Below are 17,579 nucleotides of genomic sequence, written 5' to 3' on the forward strand. Positions count from 1 at the left end.
GCGCTGGTCCAGTCCCCTCAGCGGGTTTTGTGGTAGCTGGAGATTGAGGACGGGGACATGTCAGCCGTCTCTAGGAAGATATCGTGTGGTCGGAAGACAGGGACGTGACAATAGGCTGAGAATTAAGAGTGGAGAGGCTGAATGCAATGAGGAACAGAAAATGGACATTAGGGAAAGATGAGTGAGCTCCCGACAAAGTCTGGAGTTCAGCTAACGGGAAGGCACGGTGCTGGTCTCCTGGCTTTTACAAATGCACTGTATTACATAAGATATTGGCATTGGGGGACGCTGTCTTTGCATCATTTCTGTGAATCTAAGATTACTCCTAACTAAAGTTTATTTAGAAAGGGGGTGGAGTGGGAGATGGAACCACCAGTCGTGGCTGCTCCACAAATTCAAGGAATGGACCTGACTTCTAGTCGCCCTCTCCCCACCTGTGCTACCAGCAGGAGGCCCAGGGTCTCCATCTGGGGGCCCCCAGTCACAGCTTCTTGGGACCCTAGAGGATCAAGTCTGCCCTGGGAGGGAGGAGAGCCTCGGCCTGCTGTTGCTCTTTGCTGCCACGTGGTGCCGCTGTTGAGCACGGGCTGCTGCAGCCCTGTGTCCCGGGACAGTGACCGCAGGCTGGTCTGGATTCCGGCAGCTGGTTCGGTCTCTGGGCTTCCAGAGCCGCAGTCTTTGGCCTCCTTCTCCCAAGCGCAGCTGTGGAGCCCCATGTCCCACCCACTAAAGCGGGGTCCACAGGCATGGCCTCGAGCCCCTTCCCCTACAGGCCCCTGTCTGAGCCCAGAGCACCCGTCCTGGGCCGAGTCCCCTTCTTTGGGGGCTCCCTCCGTCGGGCAGGGTGTAGGGGTTGGGGGTGAGAATCAGCTCTGAGTTGGGCCTGGAAAGGCAGCTTGCACAGATCCCCGTTGGCTCACACCCCACGTAAGTCACCCTCTCAGTGGGGTCTCCCCTGACCACCCCCGAGCAGGTTTACAGCCCCCACTGTCCCCACCCCTCTGTCACTCTCCCACGTCACTTCCCAGCATCCAACATAAAACATAGCTCACCGATGTCTTAGGGTCGCGGTGTCTCCCATCTCAGAATGCAGGCTCCTCGGAGGCAGGGACCTCTTTTTTCTCTTTTATTCGTGAACTCAGCACCCAGCCGGTGCCAGCACGCGGGAGGCCTCAGCCAAGGTTCCCCTGACGAAGACCAGGTCGGGGCGGGCCTGCGGGGGCTTTGAATGCCAGCAGCAGAAGTGGGGCATGTAGTCGGGGGGGGAGGGGGTCTGAAGGTCCACAGGGGCCGGGTCACACCGTTTACTGAGTGGCCACTGCATGTGGGGCATCAGGCCGGGTGTTCTCAGGGTGAGCACCCCTGGGCACACAGGAGGAACCAGGAGATGCAGCGCCCCCAGGTCCCAGAGGCAGTAAAAGGCAGGACGGGGGCCACGTGACAGGTCTGGGTGCAGGCGGTGGGACAAGAGGTGACCAAGCTGACCTCTCACTCCCTCTCCTTCTGTCCGCAGGGCTTCACCTGCAGGAGCCACATGAACTGTGAGTACATCCCAGGCAGAGGGGACATGCTGCCCTCCCAGTCCTCAGGCCATCAGGCCCCCAGGGTCACCTTGGCCTCCCCAGGGGCCAGGTCTGTTCTGTAGCTGGGGTCTCCCTCCGCAGTAGGGACAGCCGACACTGCCCTGGCCTCCCCCACCCCCTCACAGAGCAGAGCCCCCAACGTCCCTGTCCAGGGCCTGGTGCATGTGGGCAAGGCCCCAGCTCGGGCCGGAAGTTGTGCGCTCCTGTTTGTTGGACGACCCCACCTTGCTTTCTGAAGTGGCCACACCTGTTTACATTCCTGCCAGCGATATGTGGAAACCCCCATTTCCTCTTATCAAACTTTTTCATTTTTGCCCAATGTAAGATGACACCTCGTTTTAAAAATAGCTTTATTATCTTTGTAAACACTTCTATGTTTATTAAAAGGAATAAGTGATACGAAATATCTAAGAAGGAATGTTAAAATAAATCTCGCTCCAAAGCCCCCATATAGAAGTAAATATTATTTACGTTAGGAAAACATTGTTCTAGACATTTTTGTAGGCAAATATACAATTAGTAGGATAAACAGATAAAAATATAAAAATGAAATCACCTTATGCTATTTAAAATATGCATTTTATTTTATTTGACTTGAATTTAATAGTAAAAGTAAACTGAAGAAATGGCTCAACTTTGTTTCTTCACCTTGAGATAGCATTCCTCAAGGACCCTTCCGAGGTTAAGACAGGAGATCACGAAACACTCAGAGAAGTGGGAGGACGACTGGCTGCCGGGCCGGGCAGTGGCTGCTGGCATTTAATGGCGTCAGGTCGCCCCACGGGTCATTCTGCTCCCCGGTGTTCCCTCCTGGAGGGTGGAAGCCATTGCTTTGACGCATGTGCCACGTCCTGTCTGCGCCCTTCCAGGGTCACACAGGCTTCCTGCACAGACCCTTGTCCCCATCACTCGCGGTCGCCTGGCAGTACCTGCAGAGAAGGCTGGTGCCAACCTGGGCTTTGGCCTAAGGACTCTTCCTGTCCTTGAACGCCACCACTTACCCAAGCTCATCTCGGTCCCGGTCCTGCTGCTCTGAGCCGCTTCTCTGGGATCCCGGCTCCTTTTCGGCCCTCGAATGGGGTTCTTTCATAACATCAGAGAAAGTTTTAGTTACTCCTCTGAATGCTCCTGTGAGCTCTCTGCCTCGGGCGCCCCCTTCTCTTTATATTGGATGATCTCCATCTCCCGACCTGGTTCCATTCATTTTGTCTTTCTCAACTGCTTTTTCCATGATTATCTCAACCATCTAAGCCAGCAATTTAGTTTTCAGTTGGGGCCAGCCCTCTGCACATTTCTCCTGTGCATGTCAGCCCTGAGATGGGGCTGCCTGGTCCTCGACTTGCTCCTCGGGTCCGCGCGCCTCCTATTCTGATTGTGCGGCTGTCTGGGCATCTGTCTTTGACCCCTTGTTGTATGGGATCTGCTTCTCTGTTAAGATGCTCTGCTGTGGAAGCGCCTGAGGAGCGTCGTCTCCCTCTGTATACTGTCTTCTGTCACCTGTTCTTTGTCTTTTGAATTCTATGTTCCTTTCTCCCTCCAGCTGCCTTTCTTCCCTTCGCTCATATTTTAACTTCTTCCCCATTATCGTGGTGACGTTCTTTCTGTCTTGGCCACACACAGCCCGAAGTGACTTGTGCTCCCTCACCCCCATCTGACTGTGTGATGTCAGACTTCCAGCCGCTGTGGTTGGTCCTCTGACCCGCTGTCCTTGTCTCTCATCATCCATCTCCATGAGGTAGGGGTTTCTGGTGGAGCGCATGCCCTCTTTGTTCCTTTCCTTCCTAAATTGTCCCAGGAGGTGTATCACCTCCCTGAGTCCTCAGATGCAAACAGAGCAAGGAGACCGTGAAGGAGAAGTGGCGCACAGTGCTTTCAACAACGCGGGGTGCAGGCTCCAAAACCGCGAGGATGAGCTGGAGCAGCAGGGCGTGTGGCAGGAAGCAGAGGGACGTCTGACAGACGGAGCGCAGTAGAACCCAGACAGACAACCGTAATCACACGGAGGCACGCAGCCAACTAAGAAAAGCAGAGGAAGCCAGGATGGCTGTCCCCACTCGGCTCCGTGGCGGGGGGCTGCGCCGGCAGGGAGCATCCTGTGAGGAGCCCTGTGAGGCGGCTGCACATGGAGAGGCTGGTGGTGGCATCAGGTTGAGCAGAGTGAGGACAACAGAGGCAGGAAAAGAGGAGGCACAGACGAGGGGGAAGCAGGACCTGAGGAAGCAATCCGCCGTGTTAACATCACCCAAAACAGCAGGAGGGGAGGGAGCTTTGCGTGGTCAGGAAGGCGGTCAGAACCAAGACAGCTGCAGAAAGCTCAGGGAAACTGAGCTCTCGTAAATATAAGCCACAGAATAGCATCAAGGACAAGCTCCAGACAGGTGATGGTGATAGAGCAAGACTGAGGAACGCCCTGGAACCTGCTGTCCCCCCACTTCAGGGTGGTTTAGAATGCTCAGAAAATGATCTGAGACGTGAAAGTGACATGAACAGAAACTAGAAATATTCAGAAATGAGGTGGCAACACTCAGAACTAGGAATAAAGGAGAAGGCCATTTTATTTATTTATTTATTTTTTGAGGAAGATCAGCCCTGAGCTAACATCTGCTGCCAATCCTCCTCTTTTTGCTGAGGAAGACTGGCCCTGAGCTAACATCCGTGCCCATCTTCCTCTATTTATACGTGGGATGCCCGCCACAGCATGGCGTGCCAAGCGGTGCCATGTCCGCACCTGGGATCTGAACCAGCGAACCCCGGGCTGCCGAGAAGCGGAACGTGAGCACTTCACCGCTGCACCACCAGGCCAGCCCAAAAAGCCGTTTTAGGAGTGAAGGCTGCATTAGAAGAACACAAGAGTAAGTGGACCCAACACTGAACACCTTCAGAGAAGTAGAAGTTGAAAGGAGGACATTTTTTTTTTAATTGAAAAAAAGAGATTGAAATGATGTGTGAATAACTGGTAAATGTTGCCATAGGCAAAGAATGTCGAAACCACAGATGACAGGGACCCTGGAGATGAAAACAGAAGCAACAGCACAAACCCCAAGAACTACAGCTCAAGAAAACTTTTAAATTTGTTTCTTGAAACTAGTTATCGAAGGGGCAAACTACGTACCTGAGAATACCCAACCTATTCTAGTAAGATGACTGGATTTTAAAGAGAAAGAGAAAAATCTTTTGGGTATTCTGCAAAGAGCGTACAGCTGACCCTGGAGGCAAAGGACATGACGTCAGACTTTCCATCAGCAGCATTCAGACGGGCAGAAGGTGTGGACAGCCACAGCGCACAGTTGAGTGTAGACAGCAACACGGCACTGTCATCACCACACTTCTGAGGGACCCCATTCTTCCCACCCCAAAAACGGAATGGGAATTCTTCGATACAGGTGCTAACCATCGCCACAGTGGCAGTCATATGACAGCATACAAATGTGTCAGATCCACGACATCATACGTCAAATATCCTCCAACAAAAGCAAAGCTGACGTCCAGGTGTGTCGTCGGCACAGGCCCCTCTGGAGAACTCTACAGGAAACAAGCTTCAGGCAGCCCGAAGGACTGGCGAGGCCCCCATGGAAATGGGAGAGAATCAAGTACATGGCTTTGGGCAAAACTGAGACCACACGTTAAAAGGGAGATAGTGTGGTGTGTCCCAGCTCAACGGTCTGACCCTGTAGATAGGGAACGGCCATAAAAAATGCAGAGAGAATGAGAAAAGTGGATGCCAAGACAGACTGTTCGATTGGTCCTGGTTGGTAGTCCTGTGACTCTGAGACCCTGTATTATGTGGAACGCAGCAGAGGACGTGTTTTCATTCTATCATCCCCGTGTTCTTGAGAATCAGACTCTCCGCATGCAAAAAGAGAGAAGCAGGTTCATACAGAAAAGGTGAAGTAAAACCTTTACTCTGAATTGGTAACATAAATATCACCTCATGAGTCACACTTGTTTTATATAAATATATTGCAGCTTTGCCCACACAAATATCCTAGAACCAACGACTACCTCATAGCCACGAGCCCCCTGGCCAGGGTCTTGAAATACCATTTCCCACCGGAGGAAACCAGGCAGGGCTTCTGACCACAGTGACTGATTCCCGGTTTGGGGCAGAAAATGTGCAAGAGCCTGAACATCTTGTCTTACCAGCCGGCGAGAGGGCGCTCAAGGCTGTGGTGACATGTCAATAGGCTTGGGAACCAACCCGAAGAAGCTGCCATTAGCCAAGAGGACATCATTGGAGCTTTAAAAAAATAAGAATTGCAGTGAATTGCAACCCATGCATTCATAATGATATTGTTAAAAAAAAAGAGTCATTGGTCTTTGGTGGATGAGAAGAAACCAGTCATCATCTTGAAAACTGGGAAAGTGAAAGAAAAGAGTCAAGCCTCGATCCTGGCTCTCTTCTATGAAAGCTACCTTGGAGTAAGTAATTATTCCAGCTAATAAATGGAAATGAAACAATGGAATTATGATACCGCCATTTTGCACCTCCCACTGAATTGGGAGCCTCGGTACCAGCTGACATCAAACACGGCCAAGATCCAGACACAACACACCTCCTCATAAAGCCATTCAACAGCAGCTCGAGTCCCGTCAGAAGACTCGACCCTGAAGGTGGTCAGGCCTCCGGGCCCCACTGCTGATTTGCCAGAAATGCAGGGCCCAGAGATCGCACCAGGAGGAAAACAAATGCCAGTGGAGGACGCCTGACCTCTCAGGAGCCTGGTCTTCATCTGAACAACTGCAAGGAGCACCGGTTGACTAAGAGAGACCAAACAGATAGCCAGGTTTAAAAAATGAGCAAGATTCAACAATATGTCTGGAGAGGCATGTTTGGGTGATGAAACCGTAAAGAAATGCAAAACAGTCGTGACTAGAAAAGTCAGGACAGTGGTTGCTTCTGGAGTGAGGGAAGGAGCTGCAATGGAGCTGGGGGGCCACCTGGGCGTGGAGCAAGGCTGTCTGCTCTGTAATAGTTCACTCAGCCATGCTTCTTTTGAGGGCTTTTCAGGATCTACCTTTCATCTTTACAATCGCAAGGTTTTTAAAGGGTCTTAGCATTTTGTACATCTTCAGCTCTTCAATGTGAATTTTTGATTGTCAAGTTTCCTGAAAATTTCAGCAGGCATTTTCCAGTGTGTATGTTTTTCAACATCACCAAGCAGTGAACTCTGTTCTGACACGGTCTAGCTGAGGATAGCGTCAGATCCCACAGGTTAAGGACTCGGTCCCACGAGACTGTCCCCCACTTCAGACACCAATTCCAAGTCCAGGTTGTCGCCTGTGCTTCTGACTAACTGGCTATAGATCAGAGGCTCCCATGACTCCCTCCTCTGGTTCAATTAATTTGCTTGAGCGACTCACAGAACTCAGAGAATCATTTTACTTCCTAGTTGACTGGCTTGTTATGAAAGGATATAACTCGAGAACAACCAGAGGGAAGAGATGCGTAGGGCGGGCATGTGGGGAGGGGTGGAGCTTCCACGCCCTCTCTGCACACCTCTCTCCCCACATCTTCACGTGTTCACCGAGCTCTCAGAGCCGCATCCTTTTGGGTTTTTATGGAGGCTTCATTGCCCAGGCACGATTGATTAAATCATTGGCTGTTGGGGATTGAACTCAATCTCCAGCCCCTCTCCCCTCCCTGCAGGTCAGGGGTGGGGCTGAGAGTTCCAACCCTGTAATCACAGGGTTGGGTCCTCTGGCATCAGCCCCATGTAGGTGCTTTCCATAAGTCACCTCATTAACACAAACTCAGGTGTGGTTGAAAGGGGCTTGTTATGAATAGCAAAAGACACATGTATTGTTCTTATCACTTAGGAAATTCCAGGGGTTTTAGGAGCTCTGTGCCGGAAACGAGGATGAAGACCAAATGTATATTTCTTTTCTTCTTTTTTTTGGTGAGGAAGATTATCCCTGAGCTAACGTCTGTGCCAATATTCCTCTATTTTGTGTGTGGGTCACTGCCACAGCATGGCTTGATGAGTGGTGTGTAGGTCTGTGCCCAGGATCTGAACCTGTGAACCCCAGGCCGCCAAAGCAGAGTGCACAGACTCTTCTACTATGCCACCGGGCTGGCCCTTATATTTCTTACTGTAAGTCACAATATCACACATTTTGATTGGAATTGCATTGAATTTATTGATCAATTCGAGACAGAAATGACATCTTATCAGAGTTGTGTGTTCCACCCATGAACATGGTATGGCTTCCCATCTGTTTAGGTCTTCCTCAAGCATTTATTTATGGTTTTCTGAGGTTGAAGGATACTGTGAATGGTTTCCTTATTTTATTACATTTTCTAGTTGGCTTTTGCTAGTAAAGCAATGCTATCTTTGTATATTGATCTTGTATCCAATACATTTGTCAAAGTCTCTTTGTTATTTCTAATAGATTCCCACTGTCTCAAGTTTTTGTACATAGATAATCACATATCCTGCAAATAGTGACAGTTTATAAACCTATGTTTGTTGGTTGGTTTTTGGTCTTATGGAACTGGCTCAAATCCACAGGACAACGTTGAATGTGGAACCCTGGTCTTAGCCCTGATATGAATGGCAGTGATCCCCAAGGCTGACCATTGAGTGTTGCTTTATTGGGAGTTCAGAGTAGATGTCCTCAAAGTAGACAAGGAAGTGCCTTTCTTTTCTTATTTTGCTAAACATTCTTTTAATATGGATATGTGTTGCCCTGTATGAAAACTTTCTGCATCTATGAAGATAATCATGTAGTTTTCGTCCTTTAATCCATTAATGAGGTGAAACTGACTGATAGATTTTCTAATGTTGACCACATTGCAGTCCTGAAACAAATCCTATCTGATCATGTTTGATACATCAAGTCAATTTGCTAAAATTTTATTTAGGATTTTGCAACTATATTCATAAGTGAGACTGGCCTATATTTTTACTTTCTTGTGTAAGCTTTAGAAAAGTTAGCTGTCATATCAATATTGCCTCTGCCCCTTCTCTCTCTTCCTTCTGGAACTCGAGTGGGCACATCTTAGGCACTTTACTTCTTTCTGCACATTTCTTAATCTCTCTTCTGTATCTTCCATCTTTCTGTCCTTTTGCTGCCTTCTAGATCATTCATTGTGATCTTTCTTCCACTTTACTAATTCTCCAGTGATGTCCAACTGCTCTTAAAATCATTTATTGCATTTTAAATTTCTGTTTCTCTGAGTTTCATTTCTAGAACTTCTGTTTGTTTCTTTCAAATGTGCTTTGTCCTTCTTTATACTTTTTCCCCACTGCACGTGTTTTCGAGCTTGTCTGTTTAGCACAGTTTATCTGTAGTTCACGGCTGGCACTTCCGTCATTGGAGAACTCTGTTGGGTTGTCTGTGGCCCGTTGTTTCTGCTGGTTCTCCCTTTTGGCGCTTTGTTTCCTGGTGTGTTTGTTTATCTTTAAGTACATCTGCTCAACGCCCTCAAGAAATGATTCTTGGCATTTCCTGAGGCCTAGGATGAAGGGGCCTTCCCCCAAACCAGAGTCACCTTTGTTTCTGAGTGGTACCCAGGAGTAATGCAAGACTGTCAGGACCATTTCTGAGGCTTCTTGGATCTTCCTGGAGGTGCAAACCAGTGCTGGTAACCAGCACCCAGACCCGCTAGAGGCTGCAGCTCCCCAGGAAGCTCTCCACTTGGCCCTGCCGGCTCAGAGCAGCCAGCCCGCAGTGCCCAAGAGTTTCTCCGGACTCCCCCAAACCGGGTCAGGGACCAACATGTCACCAGGGCAGCTCTGTGGCTCCCTGGTCTGCCCTGTGCCTGAAGCTCTCAGCTGCACTGGGCTGGGAGATGCCCCGACAGACGTGGCTGCCTGTGCTCTGCGTCCCAACTTGTTTTTAAACATAGTCTTTCTTTGTCCTCCTCTGTCAATGAAATTTAAATTAACCACCTGTTTACCAACTCCTGTGTCCACTGTTCCTTTCCGTAAGCCACTTCTTCCTTTTGAGTTCATATTTCTCCTTTTTAAAATACATCTGTTAGGCCTTCTTTTAGTAAGGCTCTATGGTAGTCTTTAAATGTTTGATTAAGATCAAATATCTTTACTTCTCCCCAAGTCTTTCTGATGAATCTTGGGTTCACAATTATTTCCACACAGCAACAATGAGCAGCATTCCCCATTTTGAACCACAAACACTCCGCATATTTCTGCCTCACTCGCTCCCTCCTCTGCTTGCTCCTCTCTCCTGTTTTCGTCAGCTTAACTTGGGACAAGAGCCTGTTCTTATTTTTATACATTTTCTTTTACAAGAGGCAACTTTTCCTTTGCATCCATCCTGCTTAACTCTACATATGTCATCATTTCATGTTCCTCTGAGTCCTTCTACTGCTCTACCATTTATTGCCTATATTCTGGCTTTGACCCTGTTCTTTTTGGCTAGAACAGGTCTTTGTGTTTCCCAGAAAAGGTCAGAAGATGCAGACCCCTCATGTCCTGGTCGAGGAGGAAGTTTTCACTGTGTGAAGCTGGAGAGAGAATCCTGAAGCCCAGTCTCATCCCTTAGGACCGCTGTGCACCGGGCTCCACATGTGACCTCCACACAAGGGGACATCAGGCCTGGGGACAGAGTTCTGCTCCCTGCACATTGCCCACTAGCCCACCGGGCTGTCCCACGGAGCTGGTGGCCAGCCAGGGGTCCGGGTGCCTCCTCAGGTTCCAGCCGCCGCCCTTGGGTGGAGTCCCTCTAAAAAGCCCCACATAGTCTGTTAGATCCCACGAGCTCCAGGACAGCGGCGGCCAGGATGCTTGGCGCAGGCCACGCCAGGGGCGGGCGGGTGATTAGAACCTGGAGCAACTGGGAGGAGGATTTTTATCACTGGCACTGTTAGAACTGCCCACACACGGTAATCATAGAAGGCAGACCAACTTTTCATTGGTTTTGTGGTTTTCTAAGTCTCCATCGATCTGGTGGGGGGGAGCCTGCGGTCCTCCGCCCCTCCCTTGGTCTACCCCCTCCCACCACTGAGGACATGAGGGCGCGCTGGTGAAGAGAAGCTCCCAGGGGTGTGAACTCAGTTGTATCCCTGGTGTTTAAGACATCTTTTTAAAGTTGTCTTATTGTTTTCTTTTTCCCACTTCTGATCTCGAGTAAATGTAAACTGAGTTGGGAGAGACCCCCCTCCCAAGGGGCCACCAAACCTGGGCAGGAATCTGGACACTTGCTGCTGGCTTACACACATCACAGATGGATGAGGGAAGGAAATGACCTTTTTGGCCTTATTGATGTGTGATTGACATAAAGTGAACTCTACATATTTTAAGTATTCGACTTGCTGACGTTTTGCGTATGAGTACACCTGTGAAACCATTGCCACAGTCAGCATAATGGAGAGTCTCACCATCCCCAAAGTTTCCTCGGTCCCTGTGACACCCTCTCTCCAGACCTCCCCCTCCCCTCCTCCCCAACAGCCACAGATCTGCTTTCTGTCCCTAGAGATTAGTTTGCATTTTCTAGAATTTTATATAAATGGAATCATGCAGTGTGAACTCTCGTGTCTTTCACTCAGCATAATTATTTTTGGATTCATCCACGTGTAGCACATATCAAAAGTCCATCCTAGGGCCAGCCCAGTGACTTAGGGGTTAAGTTCAGTGCACTCTGCTCTGGTGGCCCAGGTTTAGTTCCTGGGCGCAGACCTACACCACTTGTCAGTGGCCATGCTGTGGCGGTGACCCACATATAAAACAGAGGGAGATTGGCAACAGATGTTAGCTCAGGGCGAATCTTCCTCAGCCAAAAAAAAAAAAAAGTCCAGCCCATTGCATGGCTATACGGCTATACACAGTCTGTTTACTCATTCACCTGTTGATGGACATTTGAGTTGTCTCCAGGCTTGGCTACTAAAAATAAAACTACAGTGAACACTGGGAAAGTCTTTCTCATTACTCGTGGGTAAATATCCAGGTGTGAATGGCTATATCACATAGCAGGTATATGTTTAACTTTTAAAGAAGTTGCCGAATTGTTTTATAAAGTGGTTGTACAATTTCACATTCCCAGCAGCAGTGGATGAGGCTTCCAGTTCCTCCACACTTGGAGTAGTCATCCCACCAACACTTGGAATAGTCAGTCCTTCTCATGTTGCCTGTTCCCATAGTGACAGCAGCTCATCATGGTTTACTTTTGCATTTCCCTAACGTCTAACAACGTCGAGCACCTCTTCATGTGCTTATTTGCCATTTTCTTCTTCTGTGGTGAAGTATCTGTTCAAATCTTTTGCCCATTTTTTATTGCATTGCTGGTTTGGAAAGTTCTTTATAAGTTCTAAATACAAGTTCCTCATCAGATAGATGATTTGCAAATATTTTCCCCCAGTTTGTGACTTGTCTTTTCATTCTCTTAACGGTGTCTTTCAAAGAGCAGAAGTTTTTAATTTTGATGAAGTCTAATGTTTTCTTTTATGCATCGTAATTTCAGTATTGTAGCTAAGAAAAGTTTTGCCCTACCCAAGGTCACAAAGATTTTTTTTACTATGTTTTCTTTTAAAAGTTTTGATCTCCAGTCCATTTTGAGTGAACTTTGTATTTAGGGCAAGGCACAGATTAAAGTCCACATTTTTGCACGTGGATGTCCAGTTGATCCAGCATAGTTTGTTGAAGACTCTCCTCCTTCAGCAGCTAGTGTATTGGTTGACATCAATTGTCCATATCTGGGCAGGTCTGTTTTGGGACCCTGTTCTGTTCCATCCATTTGTCTGTCTTGACACCAATACCACACTGTCCTGATTCCTGTACCTGATTACTTTATAAGAAGTCCTGAAATTAGGCAGTGTTAGCTTCTGATTTGCTCTTCTTTACCAAAGATGATTTGTCTATTCTAGATCCTTTGCATTTCTATATGAATTTTAGAATCAGCTTATCAGTTTATGGGGCAAAAAAGGCCTTCTATGAAAATGTTTTTGATTGTGATTTCTTGAATCTACACATCAATTTGGGGAGAACTGACATCTTAACAATATTAGGTCTTCTGACCTATGAACCCAATTTACCTCTCAATTTATTTAGGTTTTCTCAAATTTCTCTCAGCAATATTTTTTAGTTTTCAAGGCATAGATTTTGCACATCTTTTGTCAGATTTGTCCTTACGTCTTTCATATTTTATGTTACTGTAAATGATATTTTTAAAATTTCAATTTGCAATTGTTCTTTGCTAGTACATAGAAATATGGTAGATTTTCACATCTTGATCTTGTGCCTTGCAATTTGCTAAACTCATTCTTTAGTTCTGGTATCTTTTTTCTAGATTCCGTCAGATTTTCTATAGCGACAACTATATCATCTGCAAAGGAAGACAGGTTTACTGTTTCCTTTTCTTGCCTTATTACATTGACTAGGATCTCTAATACAGAAGATTGAATAGAAGCCATCAGAGCAGCAATCCTGGTCTTCTTCCTGATCTTAGGGGAAAATAATCCATCCTTTCACTATTAAATACAATATTAGCTGCAGGTTCTCACAGAGGGCCTTTATCAGATCAAGGAAATTCCCTTCTATGCTTATTTTGCTGAGAGTTTTTATTAGGAATAGATTTTAGATTTTGTCAAATAATTTTGCTGTGACTATTGAGATTATATGTGTTTTTAAAATTTGTTAACATAGTTAATTATAGGGATTGATTTTTGAGTATTAAACCAACCTTGCATTCCTAGAACAAACCACACTTGGTAATTATGTGTTATCCTTTTATAGATTGTTGGATTCAATTTGCTGAAATTTTGTTAGAGTTTTTAGTTTATGACCATGAAGTATATTGCTCTGTAGTTTTCTCTTTTTGTAGTATTTTTGTCAGGTTTTGGTAACAGAGAATGAGTTCTGAACTATTCCCTCATCTTCTCTTTTCTGGAAGAATTGGTGTAGAACTGGTATTATTTCTTTCTTAAACATATGCTTTCATTGATTTTCTCTGTTGCTTTTCTCTTTCCTATTTCATTAATTTCCACTTTGATCTTTATTATTTCCTTTCTTCTGATTACCTGGGGTTTTGTTATTCTTTTTTTCCCCAGTTTGAGATGTAATTGACAAATAACATTGTATTAGTTCACAGTGTGTATTTCTCTAGTGCCTTAAGGTGGAAGCTGAGGTCACTAACTTGAGGTCTTTCTTTTCTAATATAGGAGTTTAGTGCTACAAATTTCCCCTTAAATGCTGCTTTAGCAATATCCAAAATTTTAAATATATTGTCTTAAACAATCACTTGTCTTTTAAACAGGTTTAAATAGTAATAAAATATCTTTTATATTTAACCACGTGATTACCATTTCTGGTATTCTTTATTCTTTTGATAAAATTTCCATCTGAAATCATTTTTCTTCCTACTGAAAGGACTTTCTTAACATTTTTTGTAGTGTGGGTCTTCTGATGAGCAATTCTTTCAGCTTTTGTATGCTAAAGAAGTCTTTATTTATCCTTCATTTTCAAAGAGATTTTCAATGGTATAGAGTTCTGGGTTGTCAGGTTTTTTCTTTCAGTACTTTAAAGGTTTTTCTTTTTGTCTTATTTGCTCTGCTTCCAACAAGGAATTTGCTGTCATCCTTATCTTTGTTCTTCTGTACATAACATGTCAGTTTTCCTCTGGTGGTTTTTACAATTTTCTGTTTATCTCTGGCTTTGAACATATTGGTCATGGTGTGCCTTGTAATTTTCTTCATATATCTTATACTTGATACTCATTGAGCTTCTTGGATCTGTGAGTTTATAGTTTTCATCAAGTCTGGAAAATTTCTATCATTTCTTCAAGTCTTTTTTCATTCACCTTATTCCTTCAGGGACTCTAATTATACATATATTAGGTCACTTGAAGTTGTCCCACAGCTCACTGATGCTTTGTTCTACTATTATATCATCATGAACATCATCATCACCAACATCATCATCATCAACATCATCATCATCATCAACACTTCATCATCATCATCATCATCAACACATCATCATCATCATCAACACATCATCATCATCAACACATCATCATCAACACATCATCATCATCATCATCATCATCATCTCATCTCTTTCCATTTACTTTTGGATAGTTTCTATTGCTATGCCAAGTTCCTCAATCTTTTTTTATTCAATGTCTAATCTGCTCTTAATCCTATCTGATGTATTCTTTATCTCAGACACTGTAGTTCTTATCTCTAGAGGTTGGATTTGGGGTTTTCTTTATATCTTCCATGTCTATAATTAACTTTTTGAACATATGGAATACAGTTATAATAATCATTTTAATGTTCTTGTCTACTAATTTTAATATCTGTGTCAGTTTAACTGATTTTTCTTCTCATTATGGGTTGTATTTTCCTGATTATTTTCATGACTTGTAATTTTTTATTGGATGGTAGACATTGTGAATTTACCCTCTTGTGTGCTGGATATATTTTCTTATTCCTAGGAATATTCTTGAGCCTTTTCTGGAATACAGTTAAGTTACTTGGAAATAGCTCAATCTTTTTTGGGTCTTGCTTTTAAGATTAGTTAGGCAAGTTGAGAGCAGTGCTCGGTCAAAGGCTAATTATTCTCCTACTGAGGCAGGACTTTCATATACACTGTGCCCAGCGCCCTGTGAATCATGAGGTTTCTCGTCTGGCTGGGAACAGGGACTGTTCCTGACCCCGTGTGACTGCAGGATGCTGCTCCCTCACACGCTTTTGGCTGGCTCTCCCCTGCCTCTGGTAGTGCCCTCGCATCATGTGCTGATCGACGCTCTGCTGAATGTCCAGCGGACTGAATATTCTCCAGTTCTTTCTGAATCGTTCTTTCCTCTCTCATACTCTGTCCTGCAAAGTCTGGCCACTTTGTTCTGCCCACACTCTCGGTCCCATTTCCTCAACTCGGGGATGGTGTCAGGCTCCGCCTGAGCTTCCCCTCCCTCTGCTGCTGCCCAGAAACGCTCAGACAGCGGTGTCTTCACGGAGCTCACCTTGCTTGTCTCCGTCTCTCAGGCATCACTGCCCTTTGTTTCTTCATATCCGCTGTCTTGAAACCATTGCTCCACGTATTTTGTCTGGTATTCCAGGCTGTTTCAGACAAGAGGGTAAACCTGATCCTCATGCCTCCGTCTTGGCCAGGGTGGCATCCACAGAGTTGCATTTCTTTCCCATGAACATATTCAGACCTCGCAGTCCCATTACTCCTTTGAGTCTGTTTCTGAACTGTTTAGTGTGGGCTCTGTGAGTGGTGGGCTCCAGTGACTCAGCAGCAGCACCTCTGTGCCTCAGGGGCAGGGCCACTGCCTCTCCTTCCATATGCAGAGCTGGCTCTGCGGCAACCTGCCTTCCAGGCAGGGCTTCTCGATTGCACACCTCTTTGTGTTTTGGCTGGAGAAAGGTCCCCGAGGGGAGCCAGCATGAGACCCCCGGCCTGGGGAGGGGCGACTGCTCTGGGCCCCTCAAGTCACAGCCTCGCCTCAGTTCTCAAGGCCCTTGGGGGCTTTGATCCCTGGGGAGCATTTGTTTCTGCTTCACCTTCTCTGCCAAGAGGTGTGTCTTTGGTGTCTGGCCATCTTCCTCTGCTTTCCTTCCTTTCACTTGAGCTGGTCTTATGGGTGGTCCCTCTCCTCCTGACACGCGGTAGGGCCGCAGGCCGGACACCTTCCTTCACTTCCCTGGAGTTTTAGCCCCACAGCAACCTCCCGAGAGAGCCCTAGGGTTTGCCTGGGGGCCCCTGGAGTTCTGGGTCCCCCGGAAGCACCCACTAAGCACCTTCCCCTTCCTGGGCGCATTGTCCCCCTGGGGTTACTCCCTCCACCTGACGTATCACCAGGCCTGAATGCCATCTGTCACACCTGGGGACAAGCCATGGCCCTGAGCACAGGAGGGAAGCTGGGCTGCTGGCTCCATGGGGCGCAGGGCTCCCCAGGGCTCAGTGGCTCGCATGGGGTCAACTCTTACTGGCCTGAAAGTCTCTACCTGCACACCTGGCCTAGTGAAGACAGCAAATACCTCTCAGCCCCCAGTGCCTGAAAGTGAGACCCCAGCTCCACTGACATCAGGCCAACTGCCCTGCGTGGCACTTAGTCCAGCCATAGTGGCCCGGGCCCTGACCAAGGCCCACCTGTGCCAGTGCAGCCACTTGCCTGTACAGAGCCCTGGGCTGCCATGACCTCAGGGTCATGCCCAGGGGCCCCCAGCGTGCCTTTTCTGTTGCTCATCTTTGAAGAGGGTGATGGGGCTGCTGGCTTGCCTGAGGAGGGGCTCCCCTACCCCTTTGTTGGCCAGGTGGGACAGCAGCTGCCCACACTCAGGTGCAGCCTGCTCCCCTGACCTGGGCCCCACTCTTGACGCCCAGCAGACAGTTCTGAATGTGGCTCAGCAGTGGGCCCACCACTCACCAGGGGGCTAGTTCCCTGACTGAACTGGGGCAAGATAGTGAGGACCCTTCCCCAGACTGTGCAGCTCCAGAGAACCACCCCCCCCCCACGCGACCTCCCACAAAGCCTGACCCCGTGCCAGGGGACCCTGTGGCACTTGCCCTCCTTCCTCTCCCCAGGGAACATTTTCAGCAACTTCTGCCGGCAACCCCCCGCGTCCATGTCCAGGTCGGTCCTGGAGACCCTGACGCTCTCCACTGCCATGAAGTGTGCCCCCCATGACGGCTGCTCCCTGCTCCTGCGCGTGCATGCCTCCCTCACGCTGCATGGTGAGAGACGGCCTTGAGGGCCGGGCTGACCGTGATGGTGGTAACACCCAGGGAGTGGGGCGCTGGGCTCGGGGCTCCACAGCAACCTGGGAGGCTGGGCAGGATGGGGACCCTGCTAACTGCACTTGGAAGTGGGGGGGTGGATCTCATCACCATGGTCTGACTAGCCCTGCTGGCCCCTCCCTTCACCCAGAGAGCCTGCGGGGCCTAGAGGCCTGTTCCATGACCCTCGACACCCAGGAGATCCAGTGTCAGATCGTGCGGGTCTCCAGGGCCTCCCGCCAGCTGCAGGTGGGGCAGCAGGTGAGGCCAGGGCCTGACTCAGATCTGCTGGTCCAGCCCCAGGCTTTGCAGGGCA

At 47.7% G+C, this 17,579-nt stretch overlaps 1 protein-coding gene across 8 annotated transcripts in view; it reads left to right on the plus strand.

The window, feature by feature from the left end:
• The window catches only part of IL17REL (interleukin 17 receptor E like), a 42,830-nt gene that overhangs the window by 3,204 nt on the left and 22,047 nt on the right, over positions 1-17,579 (plus strand). For all 8 annotated transcript variants that reach the window (XM_070506689.1, XM_070506693.1, XM_070506691.1 and 5 more), the window contains exons 2-4: positions 1,514-1,541; positions 17,072-17,221; positions 17,415-17,524. In XM_070506689.1, coding sequence (XP_070362790.1) covers positions 1,514-1,541; positions 17,072-17,221; positions 17,415-17,524 — 288 coding nt within the window. The remainder of the gene's footprint in view (positions 1-1,513; positions 1,542-17,071; positions 17,222-17,414; positions 17,525-17,579) is intronic.

This window comes from Equus asinus, chromosome 4, assembly GCF_041296235.1.
Source record: "Equus asinus isolate D_3611 breed Donkey chromosome 4, EquAss-T2T_v2, whole genome shotgun sequence".
NCBI lineage: Eukaryota > Metazoa > Chordata > Mammalia > Perissodactyla > Equidae > Equus > Equus asinus.